Source organism: Athene noctua, chromosome Z (genome assembly GCF_965140245.1).
Source record: "Athene noctua chromosome Z, bAthNoc1.hap1.1, whole genome shotgun sequence".
Taxonomy (NCBI): domain Eukaryota; kingdom Metazoa; phylum Chordata; class Aves; order Strigiformes; family Strigidae; genus Athene; species Athene noctua.
The window spans coordinates 90270968-90294926 of NC_134077.1; the positions used below are offsets into that span (position 1 = coordinate 90270968).

General features: G+C 42.0%; 1 protein-coding gene across 1 annotated transcript; it reads right to left on the minus strand.

Moving 5' to 3' along the window:
* Positions 1–468: 468 nt before the first annotated feature.
* On the minus strand, positions 469–23187 carry ELL2 (elongation factor for RNA polymerase II 2). Its single transcript, XM_074932729.1, has 11 exons — positions 23158–23187; positions 21290–21411; positions 18491–18651; positions 15927–16186; positions 13071–13195; positions 12837–12924; positions 10527–11085; positions 8161–8227; positions 4782–4953; positions 3858–3902; positions 469–3725 (listed from the first exon to the last, which is right to left on the minus strand). The coding sequence occupies exons 1-11, from the start codon at positions 23185–23187 to the stop codon at positions 3585–3587; spliced, it is 1770 nt and encodes a 589-aa protein (XP_074788830.1). The 3' UTR covers positions 469–3584.
* Positions 23188–23959: the final 772 nt, after the last annotated feature.

The window sequence follows — 23959 nt, forward strand, 5'->3', positions numbered from 1 at the left end:
TTGATTGAGATGACAGACAGACACGCACAGGCCTATTAAATTTGTGGAAATCACACGTCCTAAAGGCCGTTTATGGGCACAGTGAAACATGAACCAGAATAACGGTATCTGCTTGTAAAAACCTTTCTCCACACATCAGCATCATATTTATAACCAACAATCAACTGTTGGGAGTGACGCAACTGTCCTGTACCAACAGTTAGTGAGCAACAGGTAAGGGATTTCTGTGGAGGAGAAAGGGCTGGCCCGGGCAGCACTGCTGGCTTCCTCCCCGGCGTGGTGGAAAAACCCCACAGCTTGGGACAGTTTCTCTTAAATTTGTGTTCTGCCAGGGCTGTGCTTTGCAATAAAGAAGGACAGACAGAAGCCCAAAGCTTGGAAGAGTGAGTAATCCAGAAAAACCCTTCCCCCCTGACAAGGGAAGGCCGAAGTCAAGACTGTAAACTTAACGTTTTATTGAACTTAAACTGATGTAGAACAGAGGGGCAACAACGGCTCAAGTGCTCATTAAAACCGCCCCGGGATGTTTCACGTACAGAGTCTTAACACAGTTTGTACAGAGACAACTGAAAAAGTTGTAAAATACTCTCAAAGTCAGAAAGGGGGATTCACCGCTCTCTTCTAAGCCTTCACATTCCCAAATATCGTCCTCCCTTGATTAACTTAATATTCTTCCACAAAAAAGGGTTAGGGAGGCGTTGGCAACATCCCTCCCCCATTAAGTACAGAAACAGGTAACAGTAAACTTATGAAAAAAAAGGTACTTCAAAGTAGCCACAGGTCTTTGCATGAATCAACACTTAGATATCTAGAAAGACTTGTTGTTACAGTACTATTTTTAGAAAGCTAACAAATGAGAAAAGTTACAATATCAACACTTTAATCCAATTTCTGTTTAAAACCTGTTGAAGTAAATTGCCTCCAATACTTGTCTACGTTTTACAAAACACTTCCAAAATATGTGAACATTGGTCTGTTGGGTTTAACACAAACAAGGTGAAGACTTAAAGAGTAGTCAAGTGATCTTCAAGTGACAGTTTAGAGCATATATACAATTGACAAAAAAATTACTTTGGGCACAGTTTTTCGCCCTCAAACGCCAGCCAGCTGGAAACCAATCTTAACCTATGGAGTTTTTTTTTTCAGCCAACTGGAAAGGGATATTTCCTCCCTTTCGACCACTTTTTTTTTTTTTTCTGTTAATAAACTGTAGTGAGATTCACAGTTTTCACGAAGGGGATGTGCAAAGTTGCCCCTTCTCTACATCAGTCATTTGCTTCGGATTTGTAGCAGTGTATATCCCCAGCCAAGATGCCACCATGGGCAGTGTTTGTTTCTCTGAGCGAGCAGGCCAGTTTTACAGGAAAGGCAACAACCCAGTCAGAGTCTCTGCTTCAGCAGGCTCTGAGCGTTTGCTGAACAGGAACATCAACTCCAGGAAAACAAGAAGTATGTACATTTACAGCACTATTTTGCAATACATAGGCTGTCAGGTATGCTTGTGAGACTTCAGAAGTGCTGAACACAAACAGGCAAAACCTTCGATTAAGGCCTTTACAGTAGCTTGTCAGGACTGACGGTGCTCTGCAGCACGGGGCCTCTGCAGCAGTGCTAACCTCCAGCAACACGTACACGGCCTCGCAACCAAAAGATGCGTGCGATGGTAAAAGGGGGCGGGGGGGGGGAAATCAACTGGCTGCACTGGGTCTCAGCCGTACAGCGACGGCACTGCGGGTGATCACCAGCATCGAGACGGTTGTAGCAGCGCGGGGTGTCCCGTCCTGGCGGTTAACATCAGACCAGGCACACAGCAAGAAGCCCAGAACTGCCAAACTGGGTCCCAACACCAGGAACTTCCCACCCCTTTAATGTGAGCAGCAGCTCTGTCTCTAGGTTGAAAGCTGAGCCCCCGGCGCGGGGGCAGTGGAGCGCACAGCCCCTGCGAGCGCAGGGACCGAACACCGTTGCTAAACCCAGACGAATTCAGCTCTTGGCGGGGAGCAAGACATCTGCCCTTCATTTCGCTGCTTGAAAAGTGGAGTGGAAACAGCTGTGCTAACCCAAGGGACGCAGAGTCCGCCTGGTCGCCCGTGGGTAGCACCACTACCGCAGCCAGGAGGCAGAAGGGGACGCGCCCTCCTCGCTGTGCCGTCTTCACAAACACGTACCGTCTCGGAACACAGAAATTTAAGGCAAAAATTCCGTCGCTCCCGTTTACCTGAATGCAGGTTTTCTGGCAGTCAGATATTTTCTGGTTTACAGTGATAATACAAAAGTTTTTTTCTGATGCTGGAGATGAAGTCTATCAGCAATACTACCAAAATTTTGGCAAAAGATCCAAAATCAGATTTGTAAACATAATGCTTCCCTTTTCAATTGGCAATACGTTGAAAAGACAAACACAGTAAGACACAGAAAGATGTTGCTCAGTTTTGACCAAATAACCTGTGTTTTCACCTGATAAAGTAAGCAATGATTTGCATCAAAATAAAAAAACTTCATCAAATGAAAGTTTGTGCTGTTTGGTGATCACAGTATTTTATAAATACATCTCTTCTTTGTTATATTCCTGGCACCCAGGAGAAAAATCTTTAAATATATACTTCATGTAGGCAATAGCTTCTTTGCATATCTCTCTTTAAAAAAAAAAATACTTTAAGTAGTATATAAATAGGTAACCTACATGTTTAGTTTCATAATCTTGCCCCAAAACTATATATCTGTTTCATTTTTGTAAAGTATCAATCTCCCCAATATTATTAAAGCTGACAAATGATTGAAATGGAAATGCTCTCGCCTTCCACAACAGAAGTAGCAATTCTGCAGGAAAACACCCACAGCAACACTCGTCAGTTGTTTTAACCTGAGCGTTTGGCCTACTTAAGGAGTAGCAGCTTTTTATTTGTTTTTCCTCCCCATTACACACGCTCACACTCACACACGTTTGCACACACACGGTACAGGCACACGCTTCCAGACGGTGACAGGCCACGTCGTGCTCCCCGGGCGCTTTGGCGGGGAGGGAAGCAGTGCAGCTCATAATTTAACAAACTAAACACACACAACCAAACACCTTAAGGCAACCACTGCAACGGGGGGCTTAAATTGCAGGAGTGAGTTTCTTTTGTCACAAAATGCACTGTACACAGCACATCTACGTGCTGCTTTAACCCTCCAAAACAAGGTGATTTTTTAATTTTTTTTTTTTGCTTTGTGCAAATTTCTAAACCTTCTACCATTTAAGGCAAAGAGTTTGCATTAACAAGAAAGGTCAGAAAACAGCCTTCTATCTCTCCATAAGCATTTCAATCTGCTACAATTTTTTCTTAATATGTGCACAACTTCATAGCAAAGGTACTGGCTTCCCAGTATCTACTGATAAAACTATATATACGGACAAACATAAATCTTGAAGAAAGGACCATAAAAAGCAGCTTTAAATACACACATAAGCAACATCAACAACAATAAAAAGGAGTTAAATCTGCTAATACTGAAACTTCTGTAACAAAAAGGTTCAATGCTAACTTTTACCATCTTAGAGAAACTAATCTTTATTTTTAAATAAATAAGCTTCTGTTCATTCACGTGTCCTGGTCGAGGCAGGAGTAGTGCTCTAACTCTTCTTGCTGTCTGTCAAATTCCCCTATTAGGTTTTTAATGTGAGACAGCTTGTTGTGGAGATACTCGCATCTACACTTCTCTTCAGAGTAGCTGGGGCTAGACTGTAAAGATAGAAGAAAACTGTGGCATGAAAACGTTTCTGCAGAGTTGAATATTTCATGTCCTTTGCTTAAAAGCAGCCTCGAGCCAGGCTCGGTGATTACTGCCTCCCACAAATCTGGTGTCACACATACCTCTTTTAACTTCTGGTACTCGTCTAAGACTTCCTCACAAAGCATCTTCAAGAAAAAAAAAAACAAACACAAAACAACAAAACACCATGAAGACAACATGGAGAACATTTCACTACTACCAGAAAACACAAAAATAACCTCCCGACCCCCCACATCACCCCAAATCTGCAATTAAACGTGTAAATAGGCAACAAAAGGGGCAGGTGTTTGACGATTCCCTTTGTCTGTTCGCAGACAGCTCAAATAGGTGGAGTTTGAGGGCTGAACAACTTTTTGCAGGCTTTTGTCAAGCGTCAAAAATCAGGGCTAGCCCACACAGGGTCTGAGGATGTATGACACCTCTAGAAGGTTTCCCTTTGTCTGACTGAGCAGTACCAGGGACTTTAAAATATTCCTGCTCACAAATACACTTGCAATCTGACCAAAAACTAAATAAAAGCCAGCCAAGAATCCTCAGCGTGCACACAGAATTAAAGAATTCTGGTTCTGAACATGAGGAATTTGTATGTCCAAATCAGGTAAGTCTGGGCTGAAGGCCAGAATATCAGGTTTTTAACACCCTTCTCTGCTAGAATCATAGCTGGGATTGGGAAGATGGGTAACCTGTGGCTGCAGGTTTAGTTAAGTGTATAAAACCGTGGGAAACAGAGGGTCAGGAAAGCTTTGGGATCACGTGCTTCCAACCCTCTCCCCGATCTGTGCACCAGCACCCAGCACGCCCAGGCCTCACCAGAGAAGCACGAGCCAGTCTGACACTTCCAGCCCTCCGACCAGTTACTCGGTCTCCGATGTTCTTTTTAAAGCCACGTCAATATAATTTAACAGATAAATATACTGAAAAGTCTGCCTGTGCTGAACGTGTGGGCTTTTGGAAGGGATAAGAAGGAGATGAAACACAATCCTCACAGTTTCATCCTTCTTCACCTTATATTCTTTGGAATCTGGAGAAAGCATGTGCCGTTGTGCGTCAAGGCTCATGAATTTCTGGCTGATACTCTCCATCTGAGCGTGCAAGTTCCTGTATTCATCATACTCTGCATAGAAGTCATTCTTGTAACGCTGGCGTTGCTCGTATGAGACTATAGCTGTGTATTTTCTAGTGGAAAAATAAGCACACATGCAATTTCACACCAAGGACATAATGAACATCAAGCACAGACACCCAAGCTTTAAGTCAGTTAACTACGTGACTGACTACCTCAAGTAAGCACACGTGCTCCAAGGGCATGTGTTTAGGTAATTACAGAAATCTACCGTATTTCTGTGAATGCTGTTTGCTCATATGTTACTTTTTTAGAGTTTTTATTAACAAGGTGCACAAGAAAGGTGCAGCATACTCAGAAAACTAAGTTTTGAAAATTCATTTCTATTACATTGTTGGAAGGGGCTACATTTACAGTGTTGGATGCAGCTGGACAGGCAAAAATGTAGCCAAAAGCCTAACAGCCAAGCATACTTAATAATAAAATTTTATTATTTTAGGGAACTCCAGTTCCACTGCTGTCCATTCAACTAAGGCACTTGCAATACAGCAACAAAAACAAACTGCAGAGAGGTCTGAAACAAAAACCCCAAACCATCACATCACCTCTTAAGGAGGGAAAAACCCTTAAATGCTTAAAGCCACTGATGCAACTGAAACTTTCTTCATTCCCCTCTCCCTCAAATCACCAGGAGCAGATTTAACAAGGTCGTTATGCAAATCCAAGATGAAGCAGGAATGCAAGTCGATACGATTTCCCACACCAGTGCTCCTGGTCCTCCTAGCCTAAAGACCCCGTTATCTTTGGGTGACACAGGCACCTCCACACAGGGACAAATCCTTCAAACCACCTGTAGTTAATTTTAACAAGCAGTAAAACTTTAACAAGTTGAAAGCCTGTACCAACGCAGACAACAACTTTGCTCAGTGATGTAAGCCCAGGCCAGAGGCACCTGATAAGAGTGCTGGATGTTTTTTACAACAAAACTAGAGATGCCCTCCAACATTCTGGGAAGTACTTGTGAAGCCTGTGCAAAGTTACATCCCACAGCAAGAGCTGAGCTCAGGAGAAGAGTCCAGCAGAGCACTTGTAATGTAAGTGTGTGCAGAGGGAAGAAATCAAAATAGGACGGAGAAAGGTGAATCTGTTTGGTTAATCTACCTCTTGCTTAAGATTTGCTTAAAAAACTTGAGTTCCTTTACTCTCATAATCTTTAGACTAAGATGGAAAGTGTCTTTATGCTAAAGCTGTGATTATACTCATGAATTATATAGCACTTAGACAGGAAGAGAAATTGGAAATAAACTACCGAAGTCCTTTAAACTGCATCAGGCTGTAGTGCTCTCAGGTTTCAGTCTTTCTGGAGTGATTAATCTGAAACAGCACAGCCTAATTTTTTTCCAGACCAGTAGATTATCTGTGAGATCCTCCAGATGTTGCTCCTTTCATAGGGAAGTCTTTGTTAAAGTTTTTAATCCCAGTAAGAGCTAAACCAACTTTATGAAATCTTGCATGAAGGAGGGTTTTTTTGTTTGTTTGGTGGGTTTGGTTTTTTATTTTTTTAAAAAAACCCCTTTTAACAGTGCCTATTGGCATCCAGCTTTAATACTAGATTGCATCAAATAAGCTTTCTCCTCAGTATCCCTGCCCTCAGCTGACTGGGAAGCAGACAGCGGGGAGCTGGATCTGTTCATTGTCACCCAGCAGAGGCCGGGAATTAAACATCGGTTTGAGTTCTCGTGAAGCACTAAACTGCTTCCCTGCAGGGCCAGACTTATTTCAGTCTTTTCGTGGAGCATCACTTAATGGAGTGAGAGAGACGCACGGCACTGCCGTGCCATCTGCTTCAGCACAGACAGAAGATGAACCCAAGTTAAAGTGCTATGGGGGGGCCTCACCCCCCTTGCTGATGTTGCTCCTCGGACAGAAGCTGATGAACTTGGCAACTGGCAGCATTTTAACAGACAGACACAGTCCTCCCTCCCCTCCTGCGCCGCAGACGTCAGCCCGGGCTCAGCGCCGCTGCTGCTGGGCAGTTGTGCTGCTCGGACGTGTCGGGCTCGTCCTGGCTTTACCTCTCGGGCTGCTCACCCCAGCTCTGAGCACCGAAGGGCCCTCAAAACCTTCTCAAACTCATCCTTCCAACCCAGGGAAGAGCTTTAGACTGCTGTCCACTGTGCCCATCTTCCCCACAAAAAGCGTATTTTATTAGAAACTGAGGTGGCGCTGACCACGTTATCCTACAATTATTCCATTGCGGCCTCCTTCAACTTTCACATTTTTACAAAAAGGCCACCAATAAAACAGTGGTGGAAAAGTCCAGACACTGGACCTTTGCAGAAGCTATTTCCCTGGTTTGCAACAGTAAAGAAAAATCCTCCTCATAGAAAAGTTTTTCTCCTGTAAAAAAGTATTGAGTCAACCAAATGATTCTGGTATTAGAGGTATTTAATTTTAAAGAAAGTTCTTTAACACTTGACACGGATAAAAAACTTTTTAATAGAGTGGGTAAACTTTAACTTTTTCAAAATATCAATCTGATGTTTGATAACTTGTTCAGGAGCCAAAATTAAACTTACCAGGAAGTCTTTCTGTAATTTTACAGACTGCAACATGGCAGTCACTGCAGGTGTGTTACCTTTCACATGCAAGTTTATTTTTATCTTGCTTTGTAGTCAAAATTAAGCAGGTAAAAGTTAAAATCTGAATCGAGGTTCTTCTGCTTTCTCTAGCTCTTTGGTCTGCAATTCTGTGGTGAAACTGGATATTTTGCTGTAGCTTCAAGTTAGGCAGTGACCATTTCACATCAAAGCTTTAGAAATAACTTTGATGGTTAACTCCTGTCACATATAGGCTTTGTAACTCTGGACTTTAAAGTCTGCTACCTTCCGCCCCCCCTTTCCACCTTAGATGCACTAAGCAGTGAAAACACAGGAAAGATGTTCAAATTTCTGTATTCTAGCATTCAGCTTTCCTCCTGTTTTGCCTTACCTCTAAAAAGAAAACAGCACAGGTTCACGTTCCTTTCTTATAGTGTTCTTGAAGAAGAATGAAATTGAATGTTTTAAGCCTTCTTCTAAAGTATATATATATAATCTTTTTTCTCACTTCTTTCCCCCCCACAATAATCAAGGGACAACCTCACAGTTTAAAACTTGCAGGTAGCTGAATAAAGCAGCTGGGTGACTTGAAGAAACTTGTCATTATTCTAAAATGACATTTTGGTAAATTCTCAATTTTGTAGCTAAACGAGAGTTTTTATAGGTGATTTTTCATCTGCTTCAATGAGTGGCAAGAAAGTTAATTGTTATTTTACTCACGTGAAGTAGTCTGGTGGTTCACTTGCTGAAGGAGAACCTGTGGAGGCAGTGCAAGTTTCTTCAGCTCCTACAGAAAAGCAGAACTTTGACACTTGCGATAAACAGATTTTTAATATAGCCAAACAATGCCGGCTTAATGGCCTTGAAAAAAAATCCTTTAGAGTTTTATTCTCACAGTAAATTACTTGGAATAAGCTCTGTAAGTTAATAATAGGGCTCATATGACCTTCTCCATAGTAGGCAGTACTGGGGTTTAGAAAGAGGGCACGGCTACTTTATTCTACAGGTTCTGCCCTACCGCAGTATTAACCCGAGGTCAGCTTTTCTTGTTTGAAGACACGATGTGGCATCTGCACAGCAATTCAAATTATGCAGCAACAGACGTAGCTGCACAAAAGACAACAGCTTGAGATGTATCTGTATCTACGTAGATATAGATGTATCTCAACGTCCAGGTTCCAGCGAGAAATAAAGCAGAAAGCTGAAGTTCTTTTCATGCCATGTTTTTATCCCTCCTTCCCTGCCGATTACAGACATCCAAAATTAGATTTAATTTCAGCACTCTAAGCAGGAAAGTCAAGAGCATTGTATATGGGTTACTGGCATTCAGGCTTCAATAACCTGCAACAAAGACTTGCTCCTCATTAACGCGGCAAAACTGGGTTTGAAAGTTATTTGCACTTGTAAATTGCTCTTTTGCTCTTTTAAATGGCATTATGAGAGCATGGTACACTTAATCTCTAGTCCCTCTTTTAAAAGGAATATTTCAGGAGCCCCCTATCTTTTTGATAAATAAGAAAAATAGCTGCCATAAGGAAAAGTTAGCTGGCACATGAAGGAACACTCAATATCTTGGTAATCTCTCTCTGCTTTTCACATGGGGTTTTGCAGTTAAAAAACACAGAGTCCTATATATTCTTTATTTTCTTGCACTGCCACTGTTTAAACTCAGTATTTCTTCTAAAGCTTAACTGTTCTTGCCAACCTCCAAGCTATCCGAGCTTTAGGTCATGGGGAAAAAAGAACTATCATGTCATGTTCTACTCTTTTAATATCATATGCAATACAGCAGGAGTAGAAAGAGTGGTGTGAAAATGGGGACAAAATTTGAGATAAATGCAAACAGTAATACTAAGAGTCGCGGTATGTACAATACAACTTAGGTGAAGAGCTTCACTGCAAGCGCTTCACTTCCAAAAATTCAGGTGACATGGCTCAGTCCATGCACCAACTTGAAATGCAGTGCAGATTTTTTCCTTCCCTAGCTGTTCAGAATGTCGTTACTGGCATCTGGAGAAAGATGGTCACCTGTATGTAAATTCATAAATATTTGAAAGCATAAATATTTGCAAAGAAATCCCAAGCCACGTGGGCACCGTGTAGTATGTCCGGGGTAAAAGTGAAAAGCGCATCTCAAAGCACTCTTGTCCACAAGCGCAACAGCGCTTCAGAGAAGCCCCTGCCTCGTCCGAACGTGCCTCCGGGCTATGGTAGGAAAGGGCTAAACCCGACTCCTCATTTGCACGTCCAAACTCTGAAATTCGACAACGCGCGTATTTAACAAAGGGACTGAGCTCTGCCCTGGTGTGTGTGTGTGTGTGTGTGTGTGTGTGAAGAAATCAAGTGTTCTCCAAGCGTTTCTGTTAATCCTTTCAATGCCATTTTCAGTGCGCACCGTTTCTGCACCTTTTGAAGCAATAAATTCTGCAGCTAAGAGAGAGAGGAAGGAGCTCACAGCACAGTTCAAACCAAAACTCCAGCAAGCCACATGGCAGTTTACGGAGGTTTTAGGCTCTCCGTGAAAAGGCAGAAGCTGAGCCTTGCATTGTGATACACGATGAAATACATTTAAGTCTGATCCATGTGTTTCAGTAAGCTAGCATGCCATAAACGTGTGACAGGTTTTTATCTGCAGCTCGCAGACTTTAAAACTGGCTCATGAAAAAAAAGCAGAGAAAGTTTCAGTGAGAAATAAAAAAAAAAAAAATCCATTCCTTGTGTTTTTCTAGTTCCTAGCTCTTGCTTTTAACCAGTTTCTGCCCTACAGCAATCCATTTCAGATTTTTTCTAACGGTTTTTGTACTACAGAGGGAGAATTCTTACAAATGAACCTAATTGTAGATAAGCTTCCAGCAGAACGCCTTCTGCTTTTTGTTGTTTTATTACCTTGTAAATGTGAGTTTAAAAAGAACAACAGCAGAAAAACAATGTGGATTCTTCATGACCATAAAGTATGGATAATGGCAAAGCACTTAACATACACTAAGTGAAAAGACAGATCATTCGCGTTTCCAGTCCCTCGTTTTACAGGTTTCTTTTCACCACGGTTACCCTCACAGTAGTTAAGAAAAGCAGCGTATTAATACCTTCACCTGAATCCAAAGAGGAGGATGTACTCAGCTCCGCAGTTTCTTCTTTTCTGAGGTCTTTCTCCTCAGTGCTCACACTCACAGCATCCTGCGCTTTGCCCTCATCGTTCTCCTTGAGCTCCTTTGCCTTCTCGGGCAGTTTGTGCAGCTTCTTGCCTGTGGATTTATGAGGTTTTGCCTGCACCCCGGCAGGCTCTGGGATCCCCAAAGAATTGCAAGAGGTATATTTTTGTTGCTGGTCCTCACAGGCCTTACTGCTATTTGGACTGAAGCTGTCCATGGGCAGGTTTTGCGTCCCCTGCCCCTCAGGGGTCCTAGGCGAGGTGGAGCTGGCAGTTTTTGGAGGGTTGGAAGCGTGAAGGCGCGTCCAAGGCAGCTGGTGAGGAGTGGGGATGGAGATGTTGGGGGGGCGGAGGGGCGGCGGAGGGGCGGCAGCGGCTTTCTCCCTGAAGGCAGACAGGCGGTCTCTGAGCGGGGACGGCATGCCGCTGCCCAGGCGGGAGATCCTCTTCTTTTTGTTCAGGGGATCGATAAAAGAGGAATTCAAAACCCGTTTCTGTGATAATAAATAAATAAAAAACAAAAACAAAACAAAAAAAACAAACAAAGAAAACCACCCAAAACTTAAAAACCAGTAGAACTAAGTTTTGCTCCCGTTCTGGAAAAGGAACATTTCTCAACTGGCAATTGTTGAATACACATCTTTCTTATCTGAAAACAGATGTCAAGCGACGAAGTACTTCCTGCAGCTAAATACATGGTCTATTTCATTCTTGGTTTCTAAACTTATGATTTAGCAGGTCGTTCTTCAAATCTACCGCTAAAAGGCTTTGGGAGTAAAGACACTCTCTTCAGCAGCTCTATCGGAGGCTTCACCAAAAAGAAGAGGTCAGGTTGGTGTCCTTGAGGCACCGATTTCCGCTGGGACACATCAGGTGAAGGGTCAGCTTTCGCTGTCACACGGCCACTCGGTTTACTGCAGCGGCCCCGAGAAGCACGCAGCAGCACGCTTCTCTGAAGTGCAGAGCTGATGAGAATGGGTAAACCCCCTGGTTTTGCTGCAGTTGCTGTCCCAGCTGTTTTTCAGCTGGTTCGCATCCTCTCCTCTAGCAAGACCAGCTGCTCACGTCGATGTACAGGCGGCAGCTTGGGCCGGGAGTCCCCGGCACGGCTCTGTGCCACCCTGTTGAAATAAATCCAGGTTCTGTGGGTAGGGGGGCAGGTGGGAAGAGGTCCCTGGGACCTGCACCATTTTATGCTCTGGAAGAAAGTTAGGGAGATGCAGAGGTGTGCCCTCCCTCCCCTGTGTAAACGTAAACAATCTCAGTGGTGAGAGGCTTTCTGTGATTCGCATCTTATCTCTGCACACTGCATGCACTGAAGCACAGTCCTAGTCACAGAAAGTATCAAACTTTTCCTTAAAGTAATGCAGAGTTTTCCAAGCCTCTTCTAAAAGGGTTGGCACGGTCATCTTGTGTTGATAGGAAAACGGGACATACGCCTTTTAAGTCCTGCTGCTACCTGCTGATTCAGATCTGTCTTTTCACAGCTGGGCTACCCTGCATCAAAATGATGCCTACAGGGGATAACAAATAATTCCTCCAAGTGGATCACCACTGCTGTTCATCCTTATTCTAGACTTGCCTAAGTTTTACATTTAAACAGTAGCACAAGGATGTTTGTGTATATTTTATGTATTATAGCTGCCACGCGCGAAGAACATTAAACACATGCAACCCTTCAACAAAAGCACACACATCTTGTCTTCAGAAGACCTTCCCATGCACCAGGATGAACATGTTATGTGGCAGTACAAAACAGCTTTAAGTATTTAACCAGAAAGTACAAGGTTGTGGGACAATCACGGGTAATCAAGAAGCTTGGCAAACGACCTTAATCTCTACACCAAGTTAATGCTTCTGCAAGGCTGATGTGCTATGGAAGGGCAGTTAAAATTTAGGCCAATGTGTTGGCTGTTCAAACACAGCAGGGGTACTCTGTCAGAGATCTATGCATATTTACAAAATACTGCATAGACAGGAATTTTTTTATTTTTCTAAATATTTTAACATTATGAAATACAGAACACTAAATATAGCAGCCCTTAAAGCTATGTGACTAAGTTTTTTTGCAGACCTTGACAGTGCAGCCAACTTTATAAAGAAAAAAAGTTCAATTAGAGATAAATGCTTCAGTTTTTCATGCGTTAAAGACAATGTTAGTGCTTCACATCACAACTTCTACATCAGTATAAAGTGTGATAAATCTTAATACACTGTAAATAATGATAAAAAAAGTACAGAATACCTGAGCATCTGATGGACCATCTTTACTGGGAGTTGCAGAAGATAATGAATGACTGGTGCTGGTGGCATCCTCAGATGAATTTAATTTTCTGTAAGGATGACCCAACATTTCAGGTTACATGGCAAAAAATAGACGTCTAAATCATAGTTCTTTCATTATAGGGAGGACAGACATTCATTTCCCAGAAAAAAATTTTTAAATGGCAATTTTCCTTCCCCTAGAGACTGAACTTACCTAGAGAGTATTAACTCCAATGACTGTTTATCTATTTCATTGTATCCAGGCCAATCTTTTTGAATGTCTTTAAACAGATAATCCTTCAGACTGTAAGAATTATCCTTTGTATTCAGGTTGGCTACCTATAGGCAGACATTTAAGAAAATAAATGTTCATTATACCTAAATGCACACTACAGAAATAAGATTGGTACTGCAAAGTAAAATAAAAGCTGAAAACAAAATCACACACCAGTTTTCCAGGCTTTTTTAGATGTGAAGATCAAAGTAGCTCTCATGTAACAAGCACCAATTTTTAGAAATGTGGTCAATTTGGGATGTAGAAATTTGAAGGTAAGAAAATCCTGAACTGCTGCCAGCAGGTATGAAGCGTACTCTATGAAAAACTCTCTCTGCACCATGTATCTGGTTTTTTGTCTTTAATACAGCACTGGGAATGAATGCAAACTATGCCAAAAACTTTAAACTTCACTGCATGAAATATGCTGAGAGGCCTATTTTGTGGGGGGTTTTTTTGTTTGCTTTTTTTATTTTGTTTTGGGCTTGGGTTTTTGTTTTGGTTTTGTTGGTTTTTGTTTGGATTTTTTTTTTTTTTTTAAGAACTGAAGAACACTATCTCCACATACAAATCCAGATTTGTTGAACTTCAGGAGGACACCTACTGTTCTTCGGTTGTACATGGCTATACTGCCATGGCAGAGCACAGACTGTGCTTGGAACAACACATATTTTCCATCATCACATTAATGAACACAGTCTGTCATCATTTGTCTTGATAAACAGAACTGATTTTCCTTCTCAAGTGCCTGAGCCACAAGAAACTATCTTTGTTGTACGCAATAACCTAACTAGCACTAAACAACTACTTATGGTACAATGATGAATTCTTCATCTATCCCATTAGTTTTAAGCCATATCAAAGTTGTACCAATTGGGAAAAGAAGTAGCTATACTTATATCTAACAAGTTATATTTTGAAAACATTTTTTCAGTGCTGAAATGTTTAAGGAGAGGTGTGCAGGCCCAGATGTGCTCTTCATTCTGCAGACGCAGGGTTCAGTATTGTGAGCATGCCTCGCTCTTTACCTTTGAAAATAAAATGGGCTTATACCTTCCTCGAGAAAAATGCCAACTATACTCAAAAGCTTAAAATGAGCTAAAAACCCCTTGAGATCACTGACACCTGAAGTGCTGGTTTATACTTCATCACCTGGCACCTGTTCAGTTTCAGGGAAAACCCCCAAAACGGTCTCTATTTGCCTGATACCAAATGCTGAATAACTCATCAACACACCACCACCACTTTTCAGTTCAGCCTATTTTTTTCCTCCAAAACATGGTAAATACTGAAAATTCATGACTGTGCCCATGTCTGTCTTTCTCCATCTTAAAAAAAAAATTAAAAGTAACAAAGGTGGCCTTAAACAACAATTCACTTGTTAAAAACGACTAAAGCTGTATTCTAAGAGAAGCGATGGTGTGCCTATTAGATCTTAGCAACTTCAGGCTGCTGATTTTAGATTTGTACAAAAAAACCCTCATCCCCTCATTACAGGGCTCAGAAAAACATGAGCAAGGCTTTTCAGGGTGCAGTGCTGCTAGCACGGCCATTTCCGAATGCAAACCAGTACCCTGAGGTACTGGTTCCTTGAGGTTTACACCACACACAGGAAATAAGACTCCAGGAAAGTCTCCTTAAACATTGCCAAGCATAACGGGACAAGAGAAAATTTTTGCATGTTTTATGTTCAAGGGAGCTGAGCTTTTAGAATTTTATTAGAGCCAACTTAAAATATAGATTGACTGCTTCAATTTGTATCTAGGAACATGGCTGTTGTTAAATTGTGTATGTCTTCAGGGTGAAAAAAACCCCAACTACCATCACACTGGGGAAACAAAGCAATAGCACTCAACTTATTCAAGGAATGAGTTTTTAGAATTCAGTGTAGGATCAACCAAAGCTGTATAAATGTTGAATTTTGCTCACTTTAATAGGTTCCAAAACACTTTTTTTCTAGATAAATAGGAAATATTCCTACTTTACACATTAATACATGCATAAATCAGCCACAGTCTATGGGAACAGGGAGTATTTGGAAAGTAAGGCTTTAAGAAGCCTCTTCTGAACTGTTTTAGTAGCAAATTAATAAGCAATGCTCTCGAACACGCAGCCTATACAACATTATAGACTTACTAATAATTTTGATGGACATGATAAAGAAATACAAGTGGAAGTTAAAGGAGCACTGGAAAAGCTACTGAATATAAACAGGTTTCAAGGAAGGTAAAGACACAGTCCACATGATAGCAAAGAAATAATATGCTCAAAACCGGACCACCACCTTTAGCATTTTACGATTTGGCTAGGACACCCTTCCCTTGGTTACAATTCCAACAGATCCCAAGGGAAGTCAAGTACCACTTACAGCCACGTTCAAATGAAATGCTAAACCTATGCGACTGCAATTACTAAATTTATCTCCACATAAACGTATCACAAAAAACATGAAGCACTATGACAAACTATTTCACACAACTGAGAGAATGCACGGTCAGCTTCTCTCAATTAAGCAGTCCAAGTAAAAAAAAAGGAAAAAGGCATTAGGAGAAACAAAGCTAGAAATAGTTAATATTGCCTGCCATTCCAGCAAAACAAAACCAAAAGAATTTTTTCATCTGTCTTTCCTTTCCTCACACTGACCTGCAGTTTGGGGCATCTGCATAAAGTTTAATGCTCCTTTTCAATAAGTTGTTTATTATTTTCTAATTTAAACACCAAAGTGACACAGCTCAAAATTATGATTAAAAGAACAGTAGGAGGGAAAAATTTCTGGCACAAACTCTATGATCTCACCTGATGAAGGACCATTCCAAGGCAATTCTTGTCCTTTTGGTTGACACCATCTTTCTGCAAGCGAGCGAGCAACTCTGGTTTCTTGTAATTCTTCAGTGCCAACAAATGAATCACCCTATCCCTGTATGGTCTCTGACAAACTGCACTCTGTGTGCGAGTCCTCCGTATTACGTTTGCAGGGTTCATGGGTGTTGATCTCTTCCTCACAGGCACAGGATCTGGAATTTTTTGTGGTGCTTTTCTGACCTGTACTTTTCTTCCTGAAATAAGCGTAAAAAGGAAAAAAGGAAAAAAAAAAAAAAAAGAGAATGATGTGGGAGATTGGCAGAAGACAATCAAGTTGATTTAAAAGAATTTACCAAGCCAGTAAACATTGAAAATTATTGAGTTAGCATTTCAAGATCTATAAGAATACAGGTAGCAAAGATGCATCGAGCTAGGCATTAACAAAGAAATATCCTGTATTAAAAAAATGGTGATACCGATAGGAAGGCTTTACTGATTATTTATATAGATGGTGCTTTTATTATTTTTCTAGTTTATAAGCTCAAGCACTGAATACTCAAAATCAGGCTTTTTTTTTTTTTTTTTTTTTAGGAGAGTACTCCAAAGTGTGATGCAAAGGTCTTCCAGATAATAAAGGATCCCCCATTAATGCCTAGGGAGAACAAGTCTACACAATTAATTGAATCACTGCTTAAAGAAATTGGTGCTAACCCCTTCTGAGCTACTGTAAGTTACACCACATTTTAAGCTGAAATGTTCCCCTCTCGTTAAATAAACCCAGGTTTGTCAGCAACATTATACACCTAAAATTTAACAGTTCTTGGGACCAAGGCCAGGGAAGTTTTAAAACATGGTCTGCACAGCGTTTTGGATCAAACTCTATAAAAATATGTGTTTCTCAACTGGAGGAACAATGCAAGTGTTAGCAAGCGATGCATCCAGAATTTAAAAATAACACCACCTGAGCTGAATCTCAGCTTTCTGGTGAAGCTTCAGAAAAAGACCTGAGCTCCTTGCTCTGCTATCAGGCAGGAAAAAAAAAAAGTATCAGCATATTACAGAAAATGACTGTAGTAAGTACTCTTTGCAATCCAACAGAGGATGTAACACAAACCAGGCGTTTTTCTGAAACCAACAGCTCTACGTTTGGTACAAGAGGGGAGACTTAATGAGTTTGATGAGAAAATCTGGAACTTGCTCTCTTCCATCAGACACACAGAGACTGAGCTGTGCTTAGGTACTGCTTGTCCTCAGGAGTAGCAGAAATTTGTTTCCCTTTTGCAGCGGAGGCCAAACCTTTGTAGCCTTTCCATCCTGCACGTTCCCTGGACTTTGCCCTTCTGGTTTTAAAGAAGAAACCTAATCACCCAAACGCACACAGTTAAATTTTTTGAACAGTATGAACTTAGCAGTTTTAAATTGAATGCAGTACAAACGTTTTGACAAGTTAATTTCTGTGTAGATACACAACCCTCCCGGCACAGCTGATGGTGTAACCAGCATTCAAACAAAACACCTCCTGAAGTCATGTCTCTGAATCACTTAAAAAAAAATAACGGAGAACATAACCAAGCATTAACATGATTAACAACCACAGTTCCTAATTTGTACTGCATGAAGCGCGCTGCAGAGCCACCCCTGTGACCTACCAGCCACAAGACCTCTCCTAACCGAGCTTCCTCGATGCCGCCTGAAACAAAAGTGCCCCCCTATATCCTCACTGTCCTACTGTCAATCTTCAGACCCCATTTAATGTTAAGTATTCACTTAAGATCTGTTTAAACCACGTGCTGGTGGAGGACTGTGGCGGGCAGGGCCGCTGCTGCCCGTTCCATGAGTGCCTAGAAAGGGGATGCTCACCTTGCACCTCTCCGCAGCCAGCTCCAGGCTCCTCAGGAAAACGGTACGCAGAACCGTTTAATAACGAACAATACCACCTAAATGCTTTTTGTTTTGTGGAAAATCCATGTTCCCGTGCCAGCATTGCCTTCCTTCAACTATTTTTTTTTTTTTTTTTTGAAAACAAACCATGGTCTTGTGCTAGCAGTTGCTTACTGATGGCCAAGACAAATTTTAATCAGCAGCAGCAAGTGTGAAAAGCAAAGTTTTTCCTATTAAGCCTATGGATTTGTATATGAGACTTCCTCAATGTTAATTTATTTAGATTACGAATTAAGGCTAAGGTTTAGCACAGTATTTAGTTTAATGGTTTAGCACAGTATTTAGGTCCTCAAAAGTGCCGTCACTAAAACAAAACGTTCGGTAGTGAACCAGAGAATTTCAGTGCATGGGGTGGTAAAATCTCCCACCTCAGTGGTCAGAATTTCAACCAGTCAAGAAGTATGGGAATGAGGAACGACCGGCAGGCTTTACTGGGGGAAAAAAAAGGGCTAATGTCTGGATGCAGCACGAGCAGATGTCAAATCTATAACATGAGGGCAAGCTACCTACATCGGAGATCTCTGAGCACACCGACTTTCCCAAGAATATGCTCAAAAACTGAATTACTGAGTTTAAAAACTCACATGCATCTAGTAAAAAACAGAACACCACCATACCTAAAAATGGTCCACCAGGTTTAATAACGTCTGCACTTCCACTGTGTGACTTTTCTGGCTGGGTCATGCATGCTTCAGTCGTTGGATGGGAATCACTCGTTGCACGCGGTGTAATTTCATTCTGTGTAAGTCCCAGGCAACTGAGTTGTGAGTCTCCAGAACTATAAAAACATTGAAAAAGGTTGAGCCCAAAGCACTAGTTCACATTTCGAAGTATGGTTGTATCAGCAACTTTTAAACCTGCCTTAACAGGTGAAGAAAAACCTTTTTTTCCAGTCCTGACAGCTAGCTAGGGCATAAATATATTCCAGATTGTGTCTGCATGTCCCAGTGGTGGCAGTTTTACCTGGGGGTGTACTGTGCTCAGCGCAGCGCTCACTGCTGGGACAACCTGGGCAGTTCCGCTGGCCGTGGGACGGCTGGTGGGCCCCGACCCAGAGGCCTTCACCAGCCGCCTGGCTCCCAGCTGGGCACATCTCTCCTGAGGTGGCCGGTGGTGGCCCGGGGAGGGCAAGCCAGCCTCTCCTGGAGACCTGCGCGCGGCCCACGGCCTGGCCTCCCCTCGTCTTGCTTCCAAAGATGTCCACCCGCGTCGTCGGCCGCTCTGTGCCTCTGGCAGCGCTGCGGAGTGCGTGGGGCCCACCCGCCCGCTTCTCGGAGGATTCGCGTTCGAGAAGAGGCGCTCGGAGCAAACGCTGAGTGAGGGGAAGGACGGTGAGGTCTCCTCGATAACGTCAGGGCGGCCGTGGGGCTTCAGGCAGGGAGGAGCCCGGCCCTCCACGCGCAGCCCAAACGCGCGCCCGCAGCGCGCTGCGTCCAGCCAGGAGGGCACCGCGACTGACTGAGAGCGGCTGCGTTTCAACCGGCCCGTCACTGCTCTGAATGGATACGCTGCGTGGCACCTGCCATTGCAATGGCTCTGACCAGAGAAAAGACACTGGCTTTAGCTCACCCGAAAACACTTCAGCCACCCTCAAACTCCCCATCAAGCCACCAAGAAGAAGGGTCAAGAATCTCATGTCTCAATTTACCACATCATTTCTGAAAGTCGAAGCTGGACCAAGCCCCTGACCAATGTTTCAAGATGATACAGCTACAGTTTTGTCCATAGCCTAGAGCTAGGTATTGATCCCTTGTTCCGAAATCACTTGATTTACAAGAGAAATAAAGGTCCTTCCTGCCATCTAAAGCACAGCTTTTATCCGTTGCCTGTTTCCTTGAAGATCACTGCTTTTAAGTGCTTTTTCACCACAGGAACAGTCGAGCACTGGCTGAGATGATGTGTAATCCCCCTCCTCAGGCCGGGCATTTTCAAAATCCAAGCCAGTTTTGAAGCTAGACCTGCCTGGAGCACAAAATTAGACTAGACACCCTGCAGAGGTCCTTTCTGGTTTTATTTTCTTTTAAATGTCTCTGCGTGTAACACCACACAAGTTTTGCATTAACTTTGCAGGCACTTTGCACAAACCGAGAGCTGGCTACAAAGGACCTCACGAAAGCTAGTCTGAATTAGATTTTGAGAAAGATTAGTGAAACCACATTAAAACTACCTAGACATGCTATCTGGAATTATTCAGAGCTAAAGCATCTTAAATTTAATCTTACTTTAAAAATACTTAATTTAACTGAAGGTGCTCCTTCTTAAAGGAGAGAGTGTCGTCAGAGATGCTGGGGAGAGGCAAGCGAGGAGTGGAGGCAGGACCACTCAGCCCAGGCATGCACTCCTGCCACTTGCTTTCTGCCAGCTGTGGCAGCTGTCTGGCCCTTTTCAGATACAGTTTAATCAAAAAAACCCCAAAAAAACAAAAAAAGCCCACACTGCCTCAGGCTCACCCAGGTCTGCCACTAAACCATCCGGCAAAGCCAGCCCCATCAGTTAAATAAGTTCACTGAAAGGCTGTATTGTAGTAGAAGAGACCTGGCGTAAGGGGAGAAAGAGGAGGATGAGGATGCTGAGAGTTCTCCTGTTAGGCAAAGAGCTATTAAACCAGCTCATTTGCTTATTGTTCCCAAAACCCACTATCTAGAGAAATCTCTGTTCTGGAATTGAGGGCAGAAGCTCGCCTGCAACCGAGAACCTGAGCGGTGCCTTCTGGGGACATGTCCACGTGCCTGCTTGCTATCAGCTTCCCAGATCAATGCATAAACTCTGCCTGTGATGTCCTAGTTAATCAAATGGGACAAACAGTTCTTCCACGCCGCTGGACTACATTGATACTACGCTCAATGTCGTCTTCTAGAAGCTGAAGAAAACTTTATGTAAAAGCAGGGTATTTTCCTGTCTTTTCGGGAGATGTTAACACTGTTCACTTTGACTCAAAGAACCGGGACAAGGTGCTGCTGTATTACATTTGGGTTCTGAAACACCACAGTCATGCAATTATGGATAAGGTCAGCGACTTATGTGGTTCTTAAAAGAAGACAGCTATCCATCCTGGCCAACGGACGAGCACGCTGCCAGCCATAATCACATTTACATATGGTTGTACAATTGATCTGGTCTAGCTTGGGCGATGCCGGGCTCCAAACGCTCTTAAAAATAGCATGAAGAGGTGAGAAAGTACTCAAAAGGTTACTTTTTAAAGAGCAAACTCCAGAAGAATTCTGTGTAAAATTATTTATAATTTTATAAATTATAAGTATTTATAATTAGCAAGAAATCATGCTATTGCTGGGAATTAATTTTCTACTGCAGCTCATCACCGGGAGCACGCTTCTGTTAACGGTGGTTGCTGCATGCTCAAAGCCACAAAATCTACTTAAATTTGCCATGAAAGAAAACGTTAAGTAAAAACTTACCTAGAATCCATTTGCTGGACACAGTAAAAGCTTTCCTGAGGATCATCTTTGCCAATATCTGACAAGAGGAAGTTAAATGTATCCAATTCATTTAGCAGATCAAATTCAGGAATGTGAAAAAGCTAAAAGGAAAAAAAAAAATTTCACGTAAGAACTTCAGTCTACGCTCCTTTGCCTGCAATTAGCTAGGACCATAATTTTAAATGAGAAACAGTATTTTGACAGTTTTTATATTATTTCAGTCGCATCACGAAAAAAAGCTGCTTTGGCACAATTCTCCCTCTGAGTGCAGCGCTGGCCATGCGTCTGTCATAGCAGTGACGGCACTGGAAAACCTACAGTTGCTCAGCCTCTAACTCAGCAAAGCTTTCAAGTAGCAAGTCATCCTTTCCCATTTAGTGGAACTAATATGCACGTGCTTAACTCTAAATGCAAGCGCCTGAGCACAATCCAACGGGCTCAAGCTCAGCTAACAAAACAGACGAGAGCAATTCGCACGGGCTACATCGGACGCTGCCTCTGCGCTGAGATTTATTTGGTCCTAATGAAGCACATATGGGAGTCAGCTCCAAGAAGGGAAAGAAGAGTAAACAGCAGCACCCAAATGACAACAGTAAAACTTCTTAAACTATAAAAGATTCATTTCAGTTCCAACAGGTGCTAAATTCTTTTTCTTTTATTCAGCTCTAGATGCAGTTATTTACATAAATGTGAAATGTAAACAGTTTTTTGTAAGTTTAGTCAGATGTAACAAAACTGGGTTCCTTGCCTGAACTAATCACTCTGTACAAAGTGTGCCGCATTCTGCTGGAGCTTAAAAATGTAAACACGAGAAACCATTAAAATATTTATTGGCATAAGCACATTTTTTAATGTGCCACTATACAAAACAAAACCAAAGCACAATGACTGCCATCCAACTACTTACTCTGAACGTAAAATTAGCTCGCAGTTAATCTAAAAAGCTGTTCTGAAATTTGCCTGAATCTTCAATGGAATATAAATACAACTGACAAAGACAGATATGTAAAAACAGTATTCAGTAGAAATCTTTCTGTCAGTATTTTGCTTGTGAGATTGCCCAGCCTTCAAAAATGCAAACAACATCTGCACAAAGTGCTATTACAAAACAATCCCATTATAGTTTATATTTTTAATCATATGTACTGGCAGAGTTTATTAACAGCCTGGGACAGCGACTGGATATGAAGGAGAAGGACAAGTCACCTCAACACCATATTCTTTTACTTCAGCTTAAAGTACCAGTACGCCTAAAAGAGCAATCTGTGTTTTACGTAAAAACGGAAATAAATCAGGAAAAGCTTCCGAACACATAGTCTTGGACTTCATATGTATCTTTACCTCTTAATAATTATGAAGGTTATTATACAGTAAATATCAACCTAAGAAAACCATAGGGGCCCAAGTGATGCCAAAATTCATCTATAAACATTTGACAGAGTTAACTACAACTGACTGACTGTTTCAGCGTACGGGTTTTACTACAAACACAGCAGCTGTGTGTGTATGAATTTGACAATTTAAATCTAATTTAAGTTGTAGAGGAGGTAATGTTTTTTAGGCTGATACCCTTTTTCAGAAAACCAACAAATATATACTGTGATGAATCTAAGGCTGGCCCTCAATAAATAAGAGACAAGCAGGGGGAAGCAGGAAACTTGCTGGACTTCATCCTCGAAGTGGATTTTGAGCAAATCTTTATTTTCCTGACGCTGCTGTGGTATGGAGAAAATCAAGCCTGCTCCCTTACAGGCACATGCCTGTCAAGGCTATCACTGACAATGTTTGCTCCCAGGAGCAAACTCAAAAGGGAAAACAATGTTTTAAAGCTTCACACACACACATACAAACTCCCTCAGAAAGACACCAAAGGTCATGACGGAACCAGCTACTGCAACTGCTGAGACGGGTTTTCTTTTCTTCTTTTTGCAAAACTTGTATTTAATATTCCATTAAATATTCAAGCAAATTTCAGAAGAATAGTTTTTTAGATTTACTGCAAGCTAATTTTACATCCAGAATAAAGCAGCTGGACGGCAATAGGGTTTTTTGTGCTTTGCTCATGCAAAGAAACAACTGGGTCACTTGCCCGAAGGCTGCTGAGTGGCCAGGCAGCAGGGGGAAGAGCAGCAAGGGCTGCATGTGCGGGGTGGATGTACGGGGGAGCTGGCACTCTTTGCAAGAGCCAAGAAAAGGTCTAGAAACTACTTTTATTCTCAGATTTTTAGGATATATTTTTCACAGACTTCAGAAAAACTAGATGACTGTTCCTCAGGCATTCATTCATTCATTTGGATGAAGAGGATTCAAGAACAGTGTGGGAATATTTCTCTGCTAAAAGATTTCAAAAGTGGTACCGCAACTAACCTGAGAATAAAAATCTAACTCTTTCATCCTCAGTTTCAAAGTTTCATTATGTAATCTGTAATGCAGCAGATGTGAACTTTTCATTTTTGTGAACTGTTCTTTGGACCCATTCGGGATATCCACAGAGCCAAAAGCTTTGTCCCTTGAACAAACCAATTTACTGAAGTCTGTCATAATTCAGATAACCCAGTTTAATAAATTTGGGATAAACCTTGAGGGGAAAAAAAAAGCACATTTTAAGTGCTATCAAATGCAATTCAATCAGATAAGCCTATTTTCCAT

Coding starts and splice junctions, on each gene's coding strand:
- ELL2 (XM_074932729.1), bottom strand. CDS start 23,187: ATGACCTTTGGTGTCTTTCTGAGGGAGTTT. Junction 11,086..12,836: donor ATGGTCCATCAGATGCTCAG/GTATTCTGTACT, acceptor TTATTATCACAG/AAACGGGTTTTGAATTCCTC. Junction 4,954..8,160: donor GAACCACCAGACTACTTCAC/GTGAGTAAAATA, acceptor TTTTTCCACTAG/AAAATACACAGCTATAGTCT.